Source organism: Eleginops maclovinus, chromosome 12 (assembly GCF_036324505.1).
Source record: "Eleginops maclovinus isolate JMC-PN-2008 ecotype Puerto Natales chromosome 12, JC_Emac_rtc_rv5, whole genome shotgun sequence".
NCBI classification, from domain to species: domain Eukaryota; kingdom Metazoa; phylum Chordata; class Actinopteri; order Perciformes; family Eleginopidae; genus Eleginops; species Eleginops maclovinus.
Window position 1 is genome coordinate 27,770,619 of NC_086360.1, and position 19,009 is coordinate 27,789,627.

Consider the following 19,009-nt stretch of genomic DNA (forward strand, 5'->3'; position numbering starts at 1 on the left):
GAGTAGTTATTGAGGATACTGAATGCTTTTCTGCCTTTTTCAGGATTCAAAATCTCAGTTTTAACCAGACAGCGCCCATATTTGTACTCTCTGTGGGCTGATTTTCATCAATTCTGGGTCGATATCAAAGTTTTAGGGGACTCTGGATCATTTGGATCGGACAGATTGCTTGTCCACAGTAGAGGTTATAATGTTTATCTTCTGCTCTCTGTATCCAATGGTTGCAACACTACAACATTTAGACCGAGATGTGTGTCGTAAGGAACTGATCACACATTTCTTAATGCCTAGCAGTCACTCTTCCTCCTTAAGGTCACTTTTTCTGTCCATTCCTGCTCAGTTTTGCTCTAAAAAGTCTCCTGAATCATTCCTAAACTAGGCCTCCTGCTGTATATTTGAAGACAAACTAAGGATTTCTCCAGGAGTATTGATCATACAGCCCCTGATATGAACGGGCCTTCCGATTCTTTCTGAAACGGCTGCTATGTTTACCTCAGTCCCGCTCCGGTGTCTCTGACTGCACCTCCTCCCCCTCTCTGCAGCATCTTCCTGACGGCGGCGCTGGGTTTCCCCGAGGCTCTGATCCCGGTGCAGCTGCTGTGGGTGAACCTGGTGACGGACGGCCTGCCAGCCACCGCGCTGGGCTTCAACCCCCCCGACCTGGACATCATGGAGAAGCCCCCCCGCAACGCCAAGGAGGCGCTGATCTCCGGCTGGCTCTTCTTCAGATACCTCGCCATCGGATGTGAGTTTATAGGGGATGATTCTGAAGTTCTTCCTCCACCTCTGCAGTATTTAATGTGTGTGTTATGGTGTGTGTGTTTCAGGTTATGTGGGAGCAGCCACGGTTGGAGCCGCTGCCTGGTGGTTCATCCTCGCTGAAGAAGGACCTCAGATCTCTCTGTACCAGCTGGTGAGGAAACACCTATTAAAATACACACACACACCGACACACACACTCTATGCATGCTTTCTGTCGGATGCTCTTACCTCACCTCGGGTGGATCAGAAGATGACAGGCTATGAATTAGCCCCTTGATAGGCAGTAGTTAGATTATAATACAGATACAAACCGCTGCTAACACACAACAGGGTCAGCAACGTCTCAGTGGAAGTGGTTTACAGATGCTGTGTGTTAACTGAACAGAACTTCAAGTGGTGCTTCTCTAAAAGGAAATATATTAGTGTGGATGTATGAGCGCTCACCCTCCCTCCCCCCCCTGCAGAGCCACTTCCTGCAGTGCGCCGCTGATAACCCTGACTTTGAGGGTCTGGACTGCGAGGTGTTCGAGTCTCCGTACCCGATGACCATGGCGCTGTCCGTGCTCGTCACCATCGAGATGTGCAACGCTCTCAACAGGTAAAAGATGAAATATTATCAATTCAATAAAATAAATGATGTCAGAAAACATTAAAATAAGAGTTTACAAAATAATTAAATAAAACGATTATTGAATAAAATGAGTTTCTATCCCAGCATGAAGGAGTTAACCATGTGTGTGTTCTGCTGTGGTTCCTCAGTCTGTCGGAGAACCAGTCTCTGCTCAGGATGCCTCCCTGGGAGAACGTCTGGCTCCTGGGGGCCATCTGCCTCTCCATGTCTCTGCACTTCCTCATCCTCTACGTGGAGCCACTTCCTGTGAGTTTAATAACACACCCTTCATTCCTGGTGCTGTCGTCATTAGCCTCCTTTAGCTTAGCGGTGGTGACGTGAAGTCATGTGACCGTGCTGTAGTTCCTTTATAGCCCAACATTAGCCTCCTTTAGCTTAGCGGTGGTGAGGTGAAGTCATGTGACCGTGCTGTAGTTCCTGTATAGCCCAACATTAGCCTCCTTTAGCTTAGCAGGTGGTGACGTGAAGTCATGTGACCGTGCTCTAGTTCCTTTATAGACCAACATTAGCCTCCTTTAGCTTAGCGGTGGTGACGTGAAGTCATGTGACCGTGCTGTAGTTCCTTTATAGACCAACATTAGCCGCCTTTAGCTTAGCGGTGGTGAAGTCATGTGACCGTGCTCTAGTTCCTTTATAGACCAACATTAGCCTCCTTTAGCTTAGCGGTGGAGACGTGAAGTCATGTGACTGTGCTGTAGTTCCTTTATAGCCCAACATTAGCCACCTTTAGCTTAGCGGTGGTGACGTGAAGTCATGTGACCGTGCTGTAGTTCCTTTATAGCCCAACATTAGCCGCCTTTAGCTTAGCGGTGGTGACGTGAAGTCATGTGACCGTGCTGTAGTTCCTTTATAGCCCAACATTAGCCTCCTTTAGCTTAGTGGTGGTGACGTGAAGTCATGTGACCGTGCTGTAGTTCCTTTATAGCCCAACATTAGCCGCCTTTAGCTTAGCGGTGGTGACGTGAAGTCATGTAACCATGCTGTAGTTCCTTTATAGCCCAACATTAGCCGCCTTTTGCTTAGCGGTGGGGACGTGAAGTCATGTGACCGTGCTGTAGTTCCTTTATAGCCCAACATTAGCCGCCTTTAGCTTAGCAGTGGTGACGTGAAGTCATGTGACCGTGCTTTAAATCCAAAATCACATGGAGAAATCCCATTGGTTCAGGGAGATGCTGCCTTCAGGGTCCACTTCCAAAGCACATCATCCCTACAGCACCCTCTGATGAATATCTCTCCCTCCCACCCCCAGGTCATCTTCCAGATCACCCCCCTGGACACCACCCAGTGGATGATGGTGCTGAAGATCTCCCTCCCCGTCATCCTGCTGGACGAACTGCTGAAGTTCGTTGCCAGGAACTACCTGGACTTCGGTAACGAGCGCACGGAGAAGCCGACCCCCCGCTCCGGCTGCTCCCTGTCTGCATGTGCGGAGGGCATCTCGTGGCCCTTCGTGTTCGTGTCGCTGCCCCTGGTGCTGTGGATCTACAGCACCGACACTAACGTGACCGCCATGCTGTGGCCCTGACTGACTCCACTGTCCCACCCCCGACCCTGAGCACAGTGTGACGTGGACATTAACACACATCTAACACACATACATAGCGCCTTTTGTATTTAGGACATTCTCACCGATACATGTTTTTGGGCGGGGTTATATTTTATTAAGGGCTGGGCAACAACCACAAAAAATGATCCTAAAAATTAAAATCCAATTTAAACAGATTATAGAAAGAAATATTCATTTAGAAAAATGTTTGCAAAATTGTTTCTCTACACGTTTGCATACAAAAAATAGAGCTAGAAAAAGACAGTTTAAAAGACAATAGAAAAAAAGGACATTTTTAAAAATATTTCAGCTTTTGTTTTTAACCCCATTTTACACAATGTAATTTTCCTGGGAAAAAGAATCTGACTTATTTTTAACTGAGAATTGATAGTGTGAGGTTGTGTTGAATTATATTGACCTAGTAAGTACAGAGGAATAATGTGAATTATAAATTGACATCCCTTTTCTGTAATGCCGTTTTTAAAACCAGGAAAAACCCTTAAAATGATCCGAAATCCAGATTTTCCGACAGTATTTTGGTCATGATATAATATGTATTTATTGCCCAGCCCTAATGTTAGTTTACCATCACGCTTCACTCCGTTTGGACCCGTGTTTCAAAGAAAGCCCACCGTGTCGGAGCTGTGTCGAGCTGTACAGAGAATTTACACTATTTTATGATAATTAATATTTTGTAATTTTTGGGGAGGGGTGTTTTTGGGGACTTGAATGCTGGGTGTGAGGAGGATTTAAAGGACGGTATAATTCTAGTTTTTTTGGGGGGCGAAGACGTGAGTACTTTTGCCCCGGCGTTAATCTATTTTGAGCTCTTCTACCATGAGGCGGAGCGCAGCTACCTCAACGCTGTTAGTACCACCATTAAAACCCAACGATCATTTCATACAACTATCATTTAACGTGTTGAGGTAAGCGCCGATTTGTTTTGCAGCCCTCGAACATTATTTTTTAAAAGTAAATATATATATATATTTCCTTTCTGTTGGAGGACAAAGATATGTTACCAGTTTGATTCCTTTTTGATAAAGTTGTTAAATTTGTTTACTTGAAGAAAACATTCGTCTTGATTTAATTTTTTGCATTTGAATTAATCTTAATAATGTATAATGTGCACATACTGTACTTGAATATGTAAAAAGGCACCAAGAATCTGTTAGTCTTATCAACCGAGCACAACACAGAGGAGTCTGTAAATGTGTACATAGCACACTGAGTAGAATCTCTATAGATGTGTTGTTGTTGTTGTTGTTGTTGTTAAGATGCTCCATCCTTTACATGATTTTATTCAGCGTGTCTTACTCTTCCTGCATGCCTGCTCCAGTAACACCAGGCCAGTGAGGTGGTTTTTATAGTCTTAAAGATAACTGTTGTTTCTTCCAATGCCTCCCACCTGTTTACCTGCAGAGTGAGTACACTTTGAGCTGCATGCTAACACGCTCTCATCTTTACATCAAACTCTGACTGCAGAAACCCTGAAAGGCAAGAGGGGAAAGCTTTGTTTCTCCACTGTGTTTATGACTTAAAAACCGGTGAAGAAGCTGTTTTTGCTAGGCTAGTTTTCCTAAATTAAAAACTGTTTTTCTAAGACTTCCTACATTTTTATTTGCCGGGATATTTTTAAATTCCAATTTAATTTGTAAAATGGGATTTTTAGAAATATTTTGACAGGATTATATTTCGATTTCAAGACATTTTTTACTTTATTTGCCGGTTTATATTTTTTATAGTTTGTCCAAGTCTCAATATATTTGTGAAGTTCTTTTTATTACACTTTTATTTATCCATCAAAACGGCTGCTTTTCTTATTTCAGGTTTGTTGTTGTAATGCTCATCTGAGCCACCAGGGCTCGCCAAAGCCCATTTAATAAAAAACAATTTTAGCAAATTATGCAAGGAACCTTTCTTCAAACGTTTTATCACAGACATAAATAAGAAAACATTAGAGAACATTCAGGCAAAAAGTCTCTTAATCCTCTAAAATGAATTGTGTACCTATTTTTAAATAAAGACACGTAAACACTGGAGGAGAAAACACATAAGAAATAAACTGCTATTTTTCTTTCGCTCTTGCCTCTCCGGGCTTCCGTACATCGCTCACACTAAGGCAGCAGCAATGACAGCTTCTCATGTTTTGATAGGACTAGCAGTTTTTTTTAATTAAATACATTTGGTAATGGTACAGAGTTTGCCTTCAATGTCACCAAGTGCCAGGTACACTGAGTGGAAATGAGCGGCACAGTGTCTGCTGGTTATTTCTGACACCATTACAGGACCTGGTGTTGATGTCTTCATTATTTATACATGTCTTCTTTTAGTTGCATTTGACTTAATCCTCTGCTTGTCCATAGCATGGCCTTAATATATTTTTTATTAAAACAAGTATTGATGAATTGAAATGATTTGCTGCTCAGATGCTTTGGCCTCTTGTCTCCACTGATTTCATTCTTCCTCTTCTTCCTCTTCCTCTTCCTCCACAGCAAAGGCCAAGTAAGCCCACCTCGACTCTAAATGCCTCGCAGAAACGTGTTTTTCTTTTGTGTTGTGCATGTGTGTTTTGGGCAGCACATCTTACAAAGAGCTGCATGTCAGTCGATCTGAAGACAAAGAAGCTCAGAAAGTTTAATTTTTTTATAGAAGTTCCTCCATCCTCCTGCATGCAGAGCCTCAGAGTCCATCTTTTCTAGACTACTATCTTAGCGCCGTGTACAGAAACGTGTAGGGTTTCATTCCACGGTGCATGCTCGCTCTGCAGCCATCTGTGTGATAGACGATGTATAGTACTGGTAAATAGAATAGACATTCGTCAGATAGTACAAATGTTAAATAAGCTCAAAGTTCATCTTTCCTAAGGAAATACTTTTATGGAATATTTAAACATAAAACATCCTCTCTTTTTGTTGCTTTGCACCGAGACGTGCGACGTGTTTGGATCGTGTTAACGGCAGGCAGTCCTTTTATTGCCAAACTGCTGTACTGTATTTACAGAGATGATTGTATCACATGAACTTTGGTTTCAGGTCAATAAAACTGTCATACATGAAGAGTTTACTCTGGCTGGTCCTGCTGTTATTGGGATTCATTTAAAAAAGTCAGGCAGCAAATTTTTCACTTAACATGAAAAAAACCTGCAGATTTACCAAATGTTTTTAGGGCTTTAAGAGACAAAGCTGATTCACAAATCCTGACATTAAACAAAGTATGATGACGTACTTTATTTAATGCTAAATTGTTCCCGTAAATAAAGAAATTAAAGAGATGAAATGTGTTTGAGTTCATTTAGTAATATATTTCCACAACTTAACATTGATCTATTTTATTAATATGTATTTCTATTCCTTGACGTCAGCTGGATGAAGCCGGCGGAGGGATTTCTTGTGCATCAGAAACTTAAACTATAGGTATTTATAAATCAAAATAAAACACCAGATAAATAAGTTTAAAAAAAGGTAAATAAATACATTTATATATTTCACATGGACACATTAAACTACATCACTGATTAAGCATTGTATTACATGCGTAGTCCATTCATGTGTTTACTTCTTAGCTGCATCGTCTGTATCGAACATTAGTTAAAATAAATGTGCAAAAGCTCTGATAATCGCCTTTCAGCATCAGTGAAATCAAAAGAGTTAAAATAACAGGAGAGTTTTAAACATAATCTAAATTTGTTTCTTAATAATCCTGCAGTTTTAAATTTTCCTCAAATAAAGAAAGTACGTTTCTTTTGTTGGATAGAAAATGTACGGACTGGAAAACACTTTATTGTTTCATCTTGATAAGAGTGAGCTCTAGTAGAAAAAAGTGAAACAATGACTTCCTGCGTGACGTTTCCTGAAATCCCTTTTAGAGATAAACTGGATTCACTCTTTATGTCAAGTGAAGGTGTTTAATTATTTTATTATACACTTTAAAAATATGTACAAAATACTATAAACATGTTTAAGTAACACTTGAGTCAATGGGAGGTTATTTTTGACACACAAAGGCAGACTCAGAAAACAACACAGGATAATAAACATGTACATTTCAACATTTTCATTTCACAAAACTCAAGTTAGGATATTTGAGCGCAGCGGAGATCCGGCACAGTCTCTTTATCACGGACGCTGTTCGAGTGTCTCACAGTTATGGCAACGGGTGTCAGAGAGGCTCACAGAAAACAGATAGTCGTAACGGAAACACATTTGGGGCCTCAACAAAATCTCCCAACGCGGTCTGATTTAGCTTCCTCTTCAACCTCGGAAAAGCATCCCAAAGAAGCTCTTTTTAAGTATATTTTAACAGCTGACACTTAGTTTTCAAATTCCAAATTTGTTTTTGGAAATGACAAATAAAGACATCTAGAAACTAAAATAGACATTTTCTGGAGCAAACATTGACCCGATAATGATGCAGGTAGAGTTCCAGAAATAAAGTCAGAGATGTATCTTCCTTTTCACAATTACTGAGCGTTGAATGAATTCCCTGGGGTTGAGCCTGTTCTGCACAGACGATCAGCTCCTCAGATGTGTTTTCTGGATTTTGGGAAATGAATGAGGCCTGTAGTCCTGATCCCCCCTGGAGGCTGACGGGGCTGTTTCCCTGTCAGTCTACGGGGGTCACTGCATCCCGAACCACTGCTCCTGGTCGGCCCACTGCGCCGCCTCGCTGTCGCTGCCCTCCAGGTCTCCGTCCTCGCCGCTGCCCTCCATGTCGTCTCCGTCCAGCTCCACCGTGGCGTCCGTCGGACTCTCCTCCTTCTCCATCTTCTGCATCCCCTCCAGAGACTTCTGGTCGTTCGGGTCCAGGCTGAGGACAGAAGATATTTAGTTTTAAATTGTTGTTATTATTTGAATATATTTTAGGATGTATTTGTTTTATTTATTTATGGTGTATGTTATTATATATATTTAATATATTTTATTGTATTTATTTTCGAGATTGAGAACAGAAAACATTTATTTTGATTTAAATTTGTTTTGTTTGATTTTTATTTTATATTTTAATGTTTTTATTTATTATATTGTGTTAGAATTTATTTAACTTCAGTCTATTTTAATTTCTTTATATATATTATTATATATATTAGTCTGTGCTGTAATTAGTCAATTTAAGAGCTCCAATTGACAACATTTTTGAGATATTTCACAAAAGGATTAAGACTAAATAAAAAAGATGACAGTTAAGTAGAGACTTAAAGATGAAGGATAGAAAGGAAATATCTAATCATCCCTATATATTGCTCTGGTGTTTCCCTCCTTGTTTACCTGAGTGCTATGCTGTACTGATCCATGGCTTCTTGGTAATCGTTGACGGCCACCAGGAAATCTCCCAGCATCCTGTGCAGCACACAGTCGCTCTGATTGGCCAGTGCATTCCTCAGGAGAGCGATGCCTTCCTCGTATTTCTGCTCCCGACCTTCACAGGGAAACAGGACAAATCATTTCCACCTGCAGGTCAACTGAAGAGGTCACAAGAATCTAACTGAGGAAACCGAGTCAGACAATTTTAGCTGCCTAATTCATTAGTAAACAGCTAAAGCAATATGAACCCCTGAACGGTACGTACTGAGCAGCTCCGCCTTCTTCACCACAGCCTTGGTGTAGTCGGGTCTCTGAGCCAGGGCTTTGTCCAGCAGAGTTTTAGCTTTCTCCTGCGTCACCGGGTCCTCCAGACACACGGTGGCCAGGATGGTGAGCGTCTGTGCGTTAGCGCCCAGAGTCTTATAGATGTTGTTGGCCATCCCCATCGCCTCTCGGATCCCATTGGATGCCAGGTAACAGTCGATCAGACCTGTGAGGGGACAGGTAGCAATAATGAAGGGATGGTTTGGGTGTTTTGAAGCTGGGTCGTATGATGAACTGTTTGAATGCAAACCTTCGTAACAGTCCAGTCTGCAGGGGGCCAGGCGCATGGCCTCTCTGAAGTGGATGATGGCCTCCTGAACTCGGCCCATGTTCCTGAGCGCGGCGCCCTTCAGCAGCAGCGCCTGAACGCTGTTGCTGTTCAGCTGGATCGCCTTTGCCCCGAGGTACAGCGCTCTGGAGTAACGCTTACTGTAGAAGCTGTGACACCTGGACAACAGACAGACATTGAAAAGGATTACTCAAACTGTGACTGATATCTCAGGCAGCAGAGATTAATAATGATAATGATATAAACTCACCCAGAGATGACCCAGGGTTCTGCGTGCTGGTCTGAAATATTAAATAATCTTCCTCCCAGGACTTCAACATCCTCCAGGTGTCCCTCTCTGGCCATCAGGTAGCCGTAGACATCCATTCCTGCACGAGCAAACCATGCAATTTAATTGGGCAGAAAAAAAGGGGCAGCAGAGTCTGTGTGTGAAATAAAAGGAGCCCTGTTCTGCTTTTGTAGTTTTCCTTTCCTGTAGTGTGTTCTATAGGTTTTTAGTGCATGTAAATGGTCTGCAAACGTTAAAATCCCTGTGCTCCCTCCAGAGGGAGTTTCTCTCCCACAGTGTGGGACAGATTATAGTCCAGTAAATAAAAACAGCTCACCTTTGATAAGGTACGGGTCGAGCATCTGAGCCTGTTCAAACTTGAGGATGGCGTTCTTGGTGTCTCCGGCTCTGAAGTGAACGTCTGCCAGACTCACCAGCAGGTCCACGTTGTCCCGCAGAAGAGACTTCTTCTCCAGAGAGCTGAGGCATGGCAGATCAACAAGAGACACAATGTTATGAATGAAGCTTCAGACTTCTCGGTACAGATGTTATAACATGATATAATATGTATATGCTGTGCTCACCATATGGTGTTGATGGCTCTCTGGTTGTCTCCGGCGTGGATGAAGGCGTACGCTTTGATCCACACGGACAGCCAGTCCAGGTTGGGGATGCTCTGAATCACATCCATCGTCATGGAGGCCACCTCGGCTCCTTTCACCGACAGAGAGAGGAGACCTGGAGGAGGGAAAGAAAGGTCTTTTATGAAGCTCTAAAAAGTACATCAGAGGAAGGGATTCACTGCCCAAGCAGATATCGATTATGTGTGTGAACATACAAATAAAGCTTTAAATGTGAGGAGCCATACCGATGATTGCGTCCAGGGCGAGGGGGCACTGTCTGAGCACCTCTTTGTAGCTCGTCACCGCAGAACGCTCCTGACCGGCTTTCCTGTACAGGTTAGCTAGCATCATGTTGATCTGAGGGAAGACAGAAGAACAACAGCAGCCATTAATCACATTTCTCTAGATAAGATAAAGAACTAAAACAGTTCAGACCTAATGTGAAATGCAAAAGCAGTAAAAGTGTTGCTTCAAATTGTGATCTCGATAGTATTTTGGATCATTTGAGAAAACTACAAATGATCAGTTTTGCTTCAAAAAAACGTATTTCTAGAGTCAAACCATCTTCAGAGTCTTTGACTTTTACAGTAAATAATAATACTGTGTATTACTAACACAGTATTATCATTTGAATTACCACATATGGTGGCTGTATTATAAAAAAGCATGAAAAATATCAGTTTATTACAATAAGTATGAGGGCGTCATCCTACCTTTGGAGTCCTCTGTCTGGATGGGATCCCGTCGAGAACTGCAATAGCATCTTTATCCAGTTTCAGTATGGTGTAGCATTCAGCGATCTTGTACTTCACTTCAATTTCTGAGGGCAAACTCTGAAGCACAACATTATAATTGATTGTATTTTGTTCCATTTTCATTCATGCAAACCTGACCTAGTCAATGGTATGGGTATTTGTCCTTCAAGGTACAACACTTTGAGTGATATGACTGAAGTGATGTGTAGGAAATCTGGATTATCTTAAGGCTGCATTCAAAACCTTGAACTGTGTTATCCGACATACCTGTGCCTGTATGTTAGACGCAGCTCCACCAGTAGAAGTACGGACTTTAGACGTTTTGCTGAGCACCTTCTTCTGCTGTAACGCCATGCTGTATTTGCAGGCAGCATTACGATACTCCTTATCGTGGAAGATGCTGTCAGCGTGGTAAACCAACAACTGGTACTTCTGGGCCGGTGACAACAGCTCTCTTTCAATGAAAGGACAAAAATGACAAAGTAATTAGACAAAATATAAAATGATTTAGCATTTAAAAAGCAGGATAAGTATCACGATATTTCTTCAAATGTACAGTTTGAATAGAGTTGCAATGCAAGAGTGAATCAGAGAATAAACAATAACACGTATCTCAAACATGATAACAGTGTTGTAGAAACACTTATCAAGACAGTAACAAAACAGTAACATTATCTATTAGTCCAAAGCACGGGAATGTAGAAAGTAAACCAACAACTGTGTTAGTTTGTGTTTTTACAGCAGCATCCTTCATCAGCTGCTGGGCTCCATCACAACAAAAACAATAGCACTGACTTTGAGAGCCACCGATTTTAAATCAACCCCACTGCATTGTCAACATTGTTACGAAAAGGGACAAAAAGCTTTTTAACAGTAAAATGTATGTGAAAATGTATACAATACTCATCGAACAACTGAATGTCAACTCCTTCCAGCTAACTGTTAATTGCAGGTACCTTCATATGACTACTTCCTGGAAACAAACGTACACTATATTACACCCTATAACACACATTTAACCGTGACTTGTAGTTATTTGTGATGTATAAGCAGCGGGCGACAGTGCGCATTGATAAAAACTCTGAACTAATAAACGACTCAAAAATAGAAGATAGCAGTTGTTGATCAGTTAGCGTTGTGCTATCACGGTCTCCAGGAATTAGACGGATCCTCACGCTGGCTTTTACTTACGGGTTGTTATTACTCATCGTCAGCAGCAAACTGCTCAATATCCGGACATTAGAGTGAAGGCCAGCAGCTGCCATTTCCCGGACATTATCTATAACATTCATCTTTAATTTAGTTTAAGGCTTGCTTTGTGATTCAGTCTCTCAGGTGAAAGTTTGTAAACAGCTAATGCTAACAGCTAGCGTCTGATGTATTAAATATGGCGCCGTGACAACGTTCCTTCCGCATAATGCTGCCTTTGGGTGCTCTTCATAAGCGTGTGATTTAAACTACTATAGTATTAAATGTGATTATGTTCATGGCATATGCGTCTTTAGCAAAAAGGTTGAGTTTTAAATTACTGTATTTAAATTTTGAAAGAAAAAGTGAAAAGACATACACATTTTTTGTTTGCATCTTAAATCTAAAAAATGTTAGGACGCGTGTGTTTTGATATGTATTCATGTATCCGATAGTTATGAACGCATCTTGTGAATTTGCTGCAGCGATAACGTTTGGAAAAATTAATTTCAAAGACCAATAAAAACGTGTTTTTAACTTGTTTTCAAGTTCAAAGTTTCAGCTTAATGTTATTAAGTAGTTAATAACTGTATTATTTGGTGTTTTTTAGGCTTGCTATAGCGTGGTAAGTTTCTAAATATCCCTCTAGCAGCACTCTCCTTAGGGAATTGAAGAAATATCCTTTGGCCCATCATTAATGTAAAACACAAAACAAGCACATTAAGCTCAATTACGACATTCTGCCTATGAGTCTTCTAATTTCTGACACAAGCACCATAACGTGGCTGTGAGAGGTATTGTGGTTGTCTTGCAGTTGGAAGGCTTGGAATCCAGCATGATTTATTTCATCCCGGTTTTAAGGCTGGGATTATACATTTAAATATTAATAATCACGGTTAATGAGGTTTGTAGCGGACGGGATGTCACTTTGGGACTAATTAAGGAGTTCTGAATCTGGCTCATCTAGCTCTGTTCAAAACACATCAACAGTGAACTGCAGTCGCGCATGCGCAGAGCTTCATCCAGCAGCTGAGCCTTGTGTCAAAACACAGAGAAACCAGCAGCGCTAAATCCACAGCTTTACCTCTATTATTTGAAAAGTATTTGTCGACACAAAGTCATTTCCATCTACGTCCGCGTACCATGACCGAACAATCAGCATTACTTCTTCGAAAACAACTGGCAGGTCAGTGAATATGAGTTAAACATTGTGAGGGAATACAGCCGTTATAAAGGCTAACCACCTAGCAGCTAACGTTAGCTTCTGTTCTTAGCTGTGTTTACGCCATAGGAGAGAGCGCAGAAAGCTAACATAACGGGTATTTTATCACTCCAAATCAATACGTGGTTAATGTGCTTTAATTAGCTTACATTTATGGACATATTCACAAGTTAATGTGGCTTAATATAACACATATCTGAACAGATGCCGACAATGCTAGCTGGTTAGCAAGTTGGACATTAGTTAGCTCCCGGAACAAAGGAATAATCAATCTGCGAGACTCATCTGCTCTAATGACGTCAGGTCTGTTAATGATGGATGTTCATATTCTGAGATTTACCTTAAACTATATGTTACTTTATTAGCTGAGGTTACTTTACAGAGGTACAAGTACCAGAGTGTAGGAATACTCTTACAGTGAAAGTCCTGCATTCAAAATGTTAACTGAAGCAAAAGTACAAAAGTATAAGCATCAAAAATATAGTTGAAGTACAAAAAGTGAAAGTAGTCATTGGTCCATTTCAGAATAATATCTCTGATATGTTTTATAATGATTGATCATTAAAGTGTTCTCAGAGCTGGTAAAGGTGCAGCTAGTTCTAATGGCTTTGTATACTGCAGGGTAGCTGCTGGATTTACTGCAGGTGAACTACAGTCTGATTTAAGGGTTCATTATATTTCACATCTTCAATCCAAATATGTAAAGTAACTAAAGGGATTAAATAAATGCAGTGGAGTAAAAGTACACCAGTTACCTCTGAACTGTAGTGGAGTAGAAGTACAAAGAAGCATACCGCAGAGTTCAAGTATCTCAAATTGTACTTATCAACACATGTTATTATATTAGTGTGTTCCCTTATAAACTGAAGGCAAAGTGACCTACCTAGATTAAGTGAGACTGACAACGGCAGTCCAGTTTTTATTTGTGCCTCTGAATGACGACTGCCACCCATCACTGAATGTCATTGAAAAACATCTTCCTTTTCTCTGAGTTATTTTGGTGTCTGTGTGGGTTTGTGAATCACTGGCTTTGAGTTTGACTCCATTCAGTGTTTGAAGTTGATGATTCACTTCAGCACTTACGATTTATTTTGTATAACACGATTTGATTCAGTCAGCATCAGTCAAACTGTATTGAATTAACTTTCAATCATCCTCCAGTGACACAAAAGACATCATTAAAATGTGCTAATTATTTTCTCCTTTAATAACATGATCTAAAAAAATGGTAATTATTTCTATCCCCGTATCTCCAAGTGGTTGTCTTTCATTTTTAGTCCAAAACCCAAATATATATTTACTTAATTATGATAAAACAGAGAAAAGCAAAAAGGCCTTTTTTGTAATGTTCATATTTTAGCGGGCTCACTGCACTCTGTCGTTACATTGAGAAACACAAGGCTCTTACCAGGAGCCTATACCTGGGCCTAAAAATGGAAACAAGGGCTCAGGAGGTGTTATCAACTCAATTGAATCTTTGCTTTTTGGAATTACTGAAAGACTACTCGTACACTGTGGTCAATTCAAACTCAACATTTCCTGCAGCTGCTTCTCAGTAACATTTGCCTGAAAAACATGCTACTTCATCTTACGTGGGTTCCTCAATATCATTGTTATCGTCGTAGCTTCATTATCCCTTTAAAGGTTTCTACTTTTGCGTAATCTCTTGCAGCAGCTGGCTTTTTTTCTTTACCTCCAGTGTTGTTGCTTCCCAAACTATTTTAAAATCGATTCAAATCCTAGTTCTGGGTTAGAAAATGGTTTAATTATTTTCCATGCGAAGGTGTTCAGTCGAGGTCTGATTAAAGCATTGGCCATCCAAATCCTGGATTACTTTGAAATAGTAAACTGAATTTCATTTCCACTTTATTGTATTAAAGGATGTGTGTTTTTTCAGAGCTCAACAAGAACCCGGTGGAGGGCTTTTCAGCTGGTCTGATAGACGACGATGACATTTATAAATGGGAAGTCGTGATCATCGGTCCACAAGATACCCTTTTGTAAGTGAGGACATATTGTCAAACAGGAAACAATGAACAGAAATATATAAATGACTATTTGAAGTCATAATTTGTCCTTTCTCTGTTCCTTGTATTGCAGTGAAGGCGGGTTTTTCAAAGCATACCTCACCTTTCCCTATGATTATCCTCTACGGCCTCCAAAGATGAAGTTCATCACTGAAATCTGGCATCCAAACGGTAAACACGCTCTGCAGACTCTTTACTTTAAACCTTCACTGCCAACACGTGTGAGTTAGGTTAATATCTCCTACTTTATTGGAGGTTTTTAAAGCGTTTTTGCTCTGAGGTCTGCTGTTAAATCCCCTCCCTTTTTTCTCCACAGTTGCAAAGAACGGTGATGTTTGCATCTCGATTCTGCACGAGCCCGGGGAGGATAAGTTTGGTTATGAGAAGCCAGAGGAGCGCTGGTTACCGATCCACACCGTAGAGACAATCATGATCAGTGTGATCTCCATGCTGGCAGACCCCAACAGCGACTCGCCGGCTAACGTGGACGCAGCGGTGAGCAGCCCCTCTTATAACCTGCACGTATTATTTTCCCACCGCCAAGTCAGATTGGAGTCGAGCATCGTTGTGCTTCCTGTTTGGAAAATCCCACATAATCCCAGTTTTACACGTTACTTACATTTAGTTCTGGCCCGGTACTTGATGAGCTTTTTAATTGTATTTAATGATCAGGCAGCATTTCAGCTTTCTGTAAAACTGTGTTTCTGTCTCTGCTTCTTGAGGATAATATGTTACCGTTTGTCTTAGCTTCGCCTTTGTGTGTCTACATCATTTCCAGAGAAAAGAGGAAAAACTCAAACTGAAGAATTGCAATGTAATGTTGTTGAATTACCTCGGGAAACACTGGGGGAAATAGAGCCTTTTTTGGCCTTAAAGAAAATGAATGTCTCACCCCCATGTGGAAACCGTTGTTGTTCCTGCTGTGTCGGATGTGTCTCTGAAAGGGTCCTGTTTTGTTCCCACAGAAAGAGTGGAGGGAGGACCCTAACGGTGAATTCAAGAGGAAAGTGGCTCGCTGTGTAAGAAAAAGTCAAGAGATGGCTTTTGATTAGGAGTGAATTTAAATTCCAGGGTAAGTCAAACGTTACAGCGAATTAAAAGGTCTTATAACTTCAGATTATTGCAACTTATTTTTGGACTTTGGTTGTGCATACTTTGTTGAAATTACAACAAAACTATATTTAAATAAACACAAATAATAAATAATAAGTTCAAAATAAAATCCATATAAATATTTGCATCCATTAAAAATAATAATCAAACCCTCGTATTGATTATTATATGGGAATGATATAATTACTATAATTATTCCAGTGGTTTTTGTTTGTTTTAAAATATATTAAACAAATGAAAACACTTTAAAAAAATGTAATTGTGTTTTTTTTTTAAAATACATTATAGTTAAAAAACAAAAAACCCAAATAACTATTTAAAATAATACGTTGTCATGAAATGTGTACATAAGTAATATTCATATTAAAGGGGATAAGGATATAGAATAGTTAAATAGTATCATAATTATTTAGTTATTTTATGTGAAGTCTTTTCTTGAAAGTAATAATAATCACTATGTTTTCTTATGTGTTCCCCAGTTAAAGGGAATGCCTTCAGAGGGAAGATTTCAGCAGGCTTTTGCACCCCTTGTTTTGCCAATGGAAGGAACCGGTTGGCTTCAAACACGTTTCTGTGAACGGTTTCATTTTCCGCAAGACGAGCCAATTTGAGAAAAACCCTACCAGCGAAATTAACCCGTTTCCTACCTGGAATTGTATATTTAATTTTATTTATTTTGAAAGAATTAATGATGTAAGATATGTCACTACTGTAAATTAACTTGCTTTTTTATCTGCTGCTGAACAGTTTCTACTTTATACCAGGTTTCTTATGCAATTTAGTGGTCAAGATTGTGTAAAAGCTAAAAACCCGTCACCATTCGGTCACCAGATTAACGTCGGCCCAACGAACCCCTGTCAATATTCGTGATTATTTTCCACTCTGTCTTTCAATCACTGTTGCCATTTGTCGGCTTCACTTCCTCACAGTCCTACTGTCATTTAGAGAGACAGTTTGAGAACTTTTGGAGGGTTTTCACAGTCAAAGTTTCTAGGAAACGGCCTCCTGTTAGTTTCTCCTGTGAGAGCCGGTTATTTATATCTATAAAACCATGACTCTCAAACCTGCATGACCCCTCAAACAGCTCCGTTATGTTTATCTGCTAGATGTGAAATGAATGGCTTATTAAGGATTTGAGAGTTATTGTGTTATAATATAAAGCGTCACACACGAGCATAGCATAATGAAGGTTAGATCCAACTCCTCCGGATCAAACTTAACTGGAATATAGAAAATCAGGAATACTTCGCCCACAAAATATTCGAAACTTTCATTCAGTTTACCTTAAATACAACGGGAGAAAACCGACACTTATACGGTATAATCCAAGTCTCATTACCTCGTTTATGATCAATACTTTACCGACTTACTTTTACTTAAACGGCTCCATTTAAATCACCTTCCTGCTGAAAATCAATGTGTGGCAAACGGTGCATCGAAGAAGTCATAAATGAGTCAGGCGTACGACTGGTAAATGAGTTTGATTATACTGCACAAATGTACCTTTGTACTTCAGAGTGGGTGAATAATGGCTACAGGAATGATTATTTTGTGGGGGAACTACTCCTTTTACACGTGTCCCTCATGGTCAATTAGGAAATCTATTAATTCAACTCGTTATTATGACTCACTGACAACCAATTAAAGCCAAATCTTTTTTAAAAACTTCCATGTGAACTCAATTTAAAGGTTCATACATCATGTTGTTAATCTAACAGGGAATCTTAGGGTCTCCATTGTAGAAATAGGCTAGTTTTTCTTATTTTGTTGTGGCATGTTAGGCTTTTATCAGCGTTTAGGTAAAGGAGGATGTTTAAGTCACTTTCACTCGAGGGTAATCCTCTTCAAATCAACATCTTGGACAATATTTATCACCATCACTGAATCGGGGTTTCTGAAAGCGACTTGAAGCACTTAGTAAAACTGAGGGGGAATGAACACACCTTTTATTTTTTAGAGAATACACACAGTTTGGGTGTCGTCTGGAACCACTTTCATGATTATTCTGAATTATGTTGTACATGATTGACTGACATTAAAAAGAACAAATATCTTCCCATGTTTTTTTTTTGTTTGGCGCATGCAATCAGGTCCGAGGGAGTTTGGGTAATTCTGGGTGAATGTGACGTGTACAGTTAGTAGATATTTCTGTAGACTTTATGATCACATGACTGCTGTCCACATTACCCTTTCTTTGGATTTTCTAACCTACCATGACCTCCTCTGACCGGTGTTCACTGTATTTGCACAGATTCGGTGCGTTTGAAATGTCATTAAGCAATACGCTCTGAGAAATGGTGTGTCCAGGTAAATCCACCCTAACGCCATCATTATTATTATTATTATTTTCCGTTTTGTGTCAATGCAATGTGTATTGGACTTGATGCTCAATAAAGTGTGTAAACAGAGCGCCTGTTTAGTGTTTTTACATTTTAGATGAGAACACACTCTGGGTTCAAGTGTGTCAGACCTCTGCCCGGTAACTGGAACCCAGGGGAAGTGTCACGTTTCAGGCTTGGCTGAAACTCCATGTCAGTGACCTCCGCGACACATGCACAGGAAATATCGGGATTGAGAGAAACGATGAGGAAGAGGGTTACGTTTGTGGAGCAGCTAAAAAAAGAGACCAGGTTAAAAAATGGGCACGTGTTAACGAGGTAAGAGCACTTTGGGAATTATGCACTGATGTCTTTTCAAAAAGTAGGATTCTTGATTTCTTTTTCTTCTGTATAGGTCTGCAGAATATAACCCGAGAGGCTCAGATGGTGAGTCCAATATTCCTAAATCAACATGGTGTAAAACAGCTCTTTTATTATAACATTTCCTCTCAATTCTTTAAATGCAAGTGAAATCTAAGATAAAATAGCTCAATAATTCACAGAATAAATGGTCTGCTTTTCCATTTATATTCTGACCTTTGGCTTTCGGCGTTATAATGAAAACATCTCTTATATACCT

General features: G+C 40.2%; 3 protein-coding genes across 6 annotated transcripts in view; 2 read left to right on the plus strand and 1 right to left on the minus strand.

Moving 5' to 3' along the window:
- atp2a2a (ATPase sarcoplasmic/endoplasmic reticulum Ca2+ transporting 2a) overlaps nucleotides 1-6,005 on the plus strand; it is a 30,316-nt gene extending 24,311 nt beyond the window's left edge. For 3 of the 4 annotated variants that reach the window (XM_063897576.1, XM_063897577.1, XM_063897578.1), the window contains 5 exons: nucleotides 543-745; nucleotides 828-913; nucleotides 1,227-1,360; nucleotides 1,522-1,639; nucleotides 2,643-6,005. In XM_063897576.1, the coding sequence (XP_063753646.1) occupies nucleotides 543-745; nucleotides 828-913; nucleotides 1,227-1,360; nucleotides 1,522-1,639; nucleotides 2,643-2,918 (817 nt within the window). In that variant the 3' untranslated portion in view covers nucleotides 2,919-6,005. The remainder of the gene's footprint in view (nucleotides 1-542; nucleotides 746-827; nucleotides 914-1,226; nucleotides 1,361-1,521; nucleotides 1,640-2,642) is intronic. The other variant, XM_063897579.1, reaches the window with a different exon arrangement.
- Nucleotides 6,006-6,797: 792 nt separating this feature from the next.
- anapc7 (anaphase promoting complex subunit 7) lies at nucleotides 6,798-11,898 on the minus strand. The gene is made up of 11 exons (XM_063897580.1): nucleotides 11,693-11,898; nucleotides 10,769-10,955; nucleotides 10,460-10,579; nucleotides 9,992-10,103; nucleotides 9,708-9,861; nucleotides 9,461-9,603; nucleotides 9,106-9,223; nucleotides 8,817-9,013; nucleotides 8,508-8,732; nucleotides 8,207-8,357; nucleotides 6,798-7,748 (listed from the first exon to the last, which is right to left on the minus strand). Exons 1-11 carry the CDS (start codon nucleotides 11,791-11,793, stop codon nucleotides 7,559-7,561), a joined length of 1,698 nt encoding a protein of 565 aa, XP_063753650.1. The 5' UTR covers nucleotides 11,794-11,898; the 3' UTR covers nucleotides 6,798-7,558.
- A 773-nt stretch (nucleotides 11,899-12,671) lies between these two features.
- Nucleotides 12,672-18,104, plus strand: LOC134873748 (ubiquitin-conjugating enzyme E2 G1-like). The gene is made up of 6 exons (XM_063897570.1): nucleotides 12,672-12,875; nucleotides 14,809-14,911; nucleotides 15,012-15,109; nucleotides 15,255-15,433; nucleotides 15,904-16,010; nucleotides 16,531-18,104. Exons 1-5 carry the CDS (start codon nucleotides 12,833-12,835, stop codon nucleotides 15,988-15,990), a joined length of 510 nt encoding a protein of 169 aa, XP_063753640.1. The 5' UTR covers nucleotides 12,672-12,832; the 3' UTR covers nucleotides 15,991-16,010; nucleotides 16,531-18,104.
- The last annotated feature ends 905 nt before the right edge of the window (nucleotides 18,105-19,009 follow it).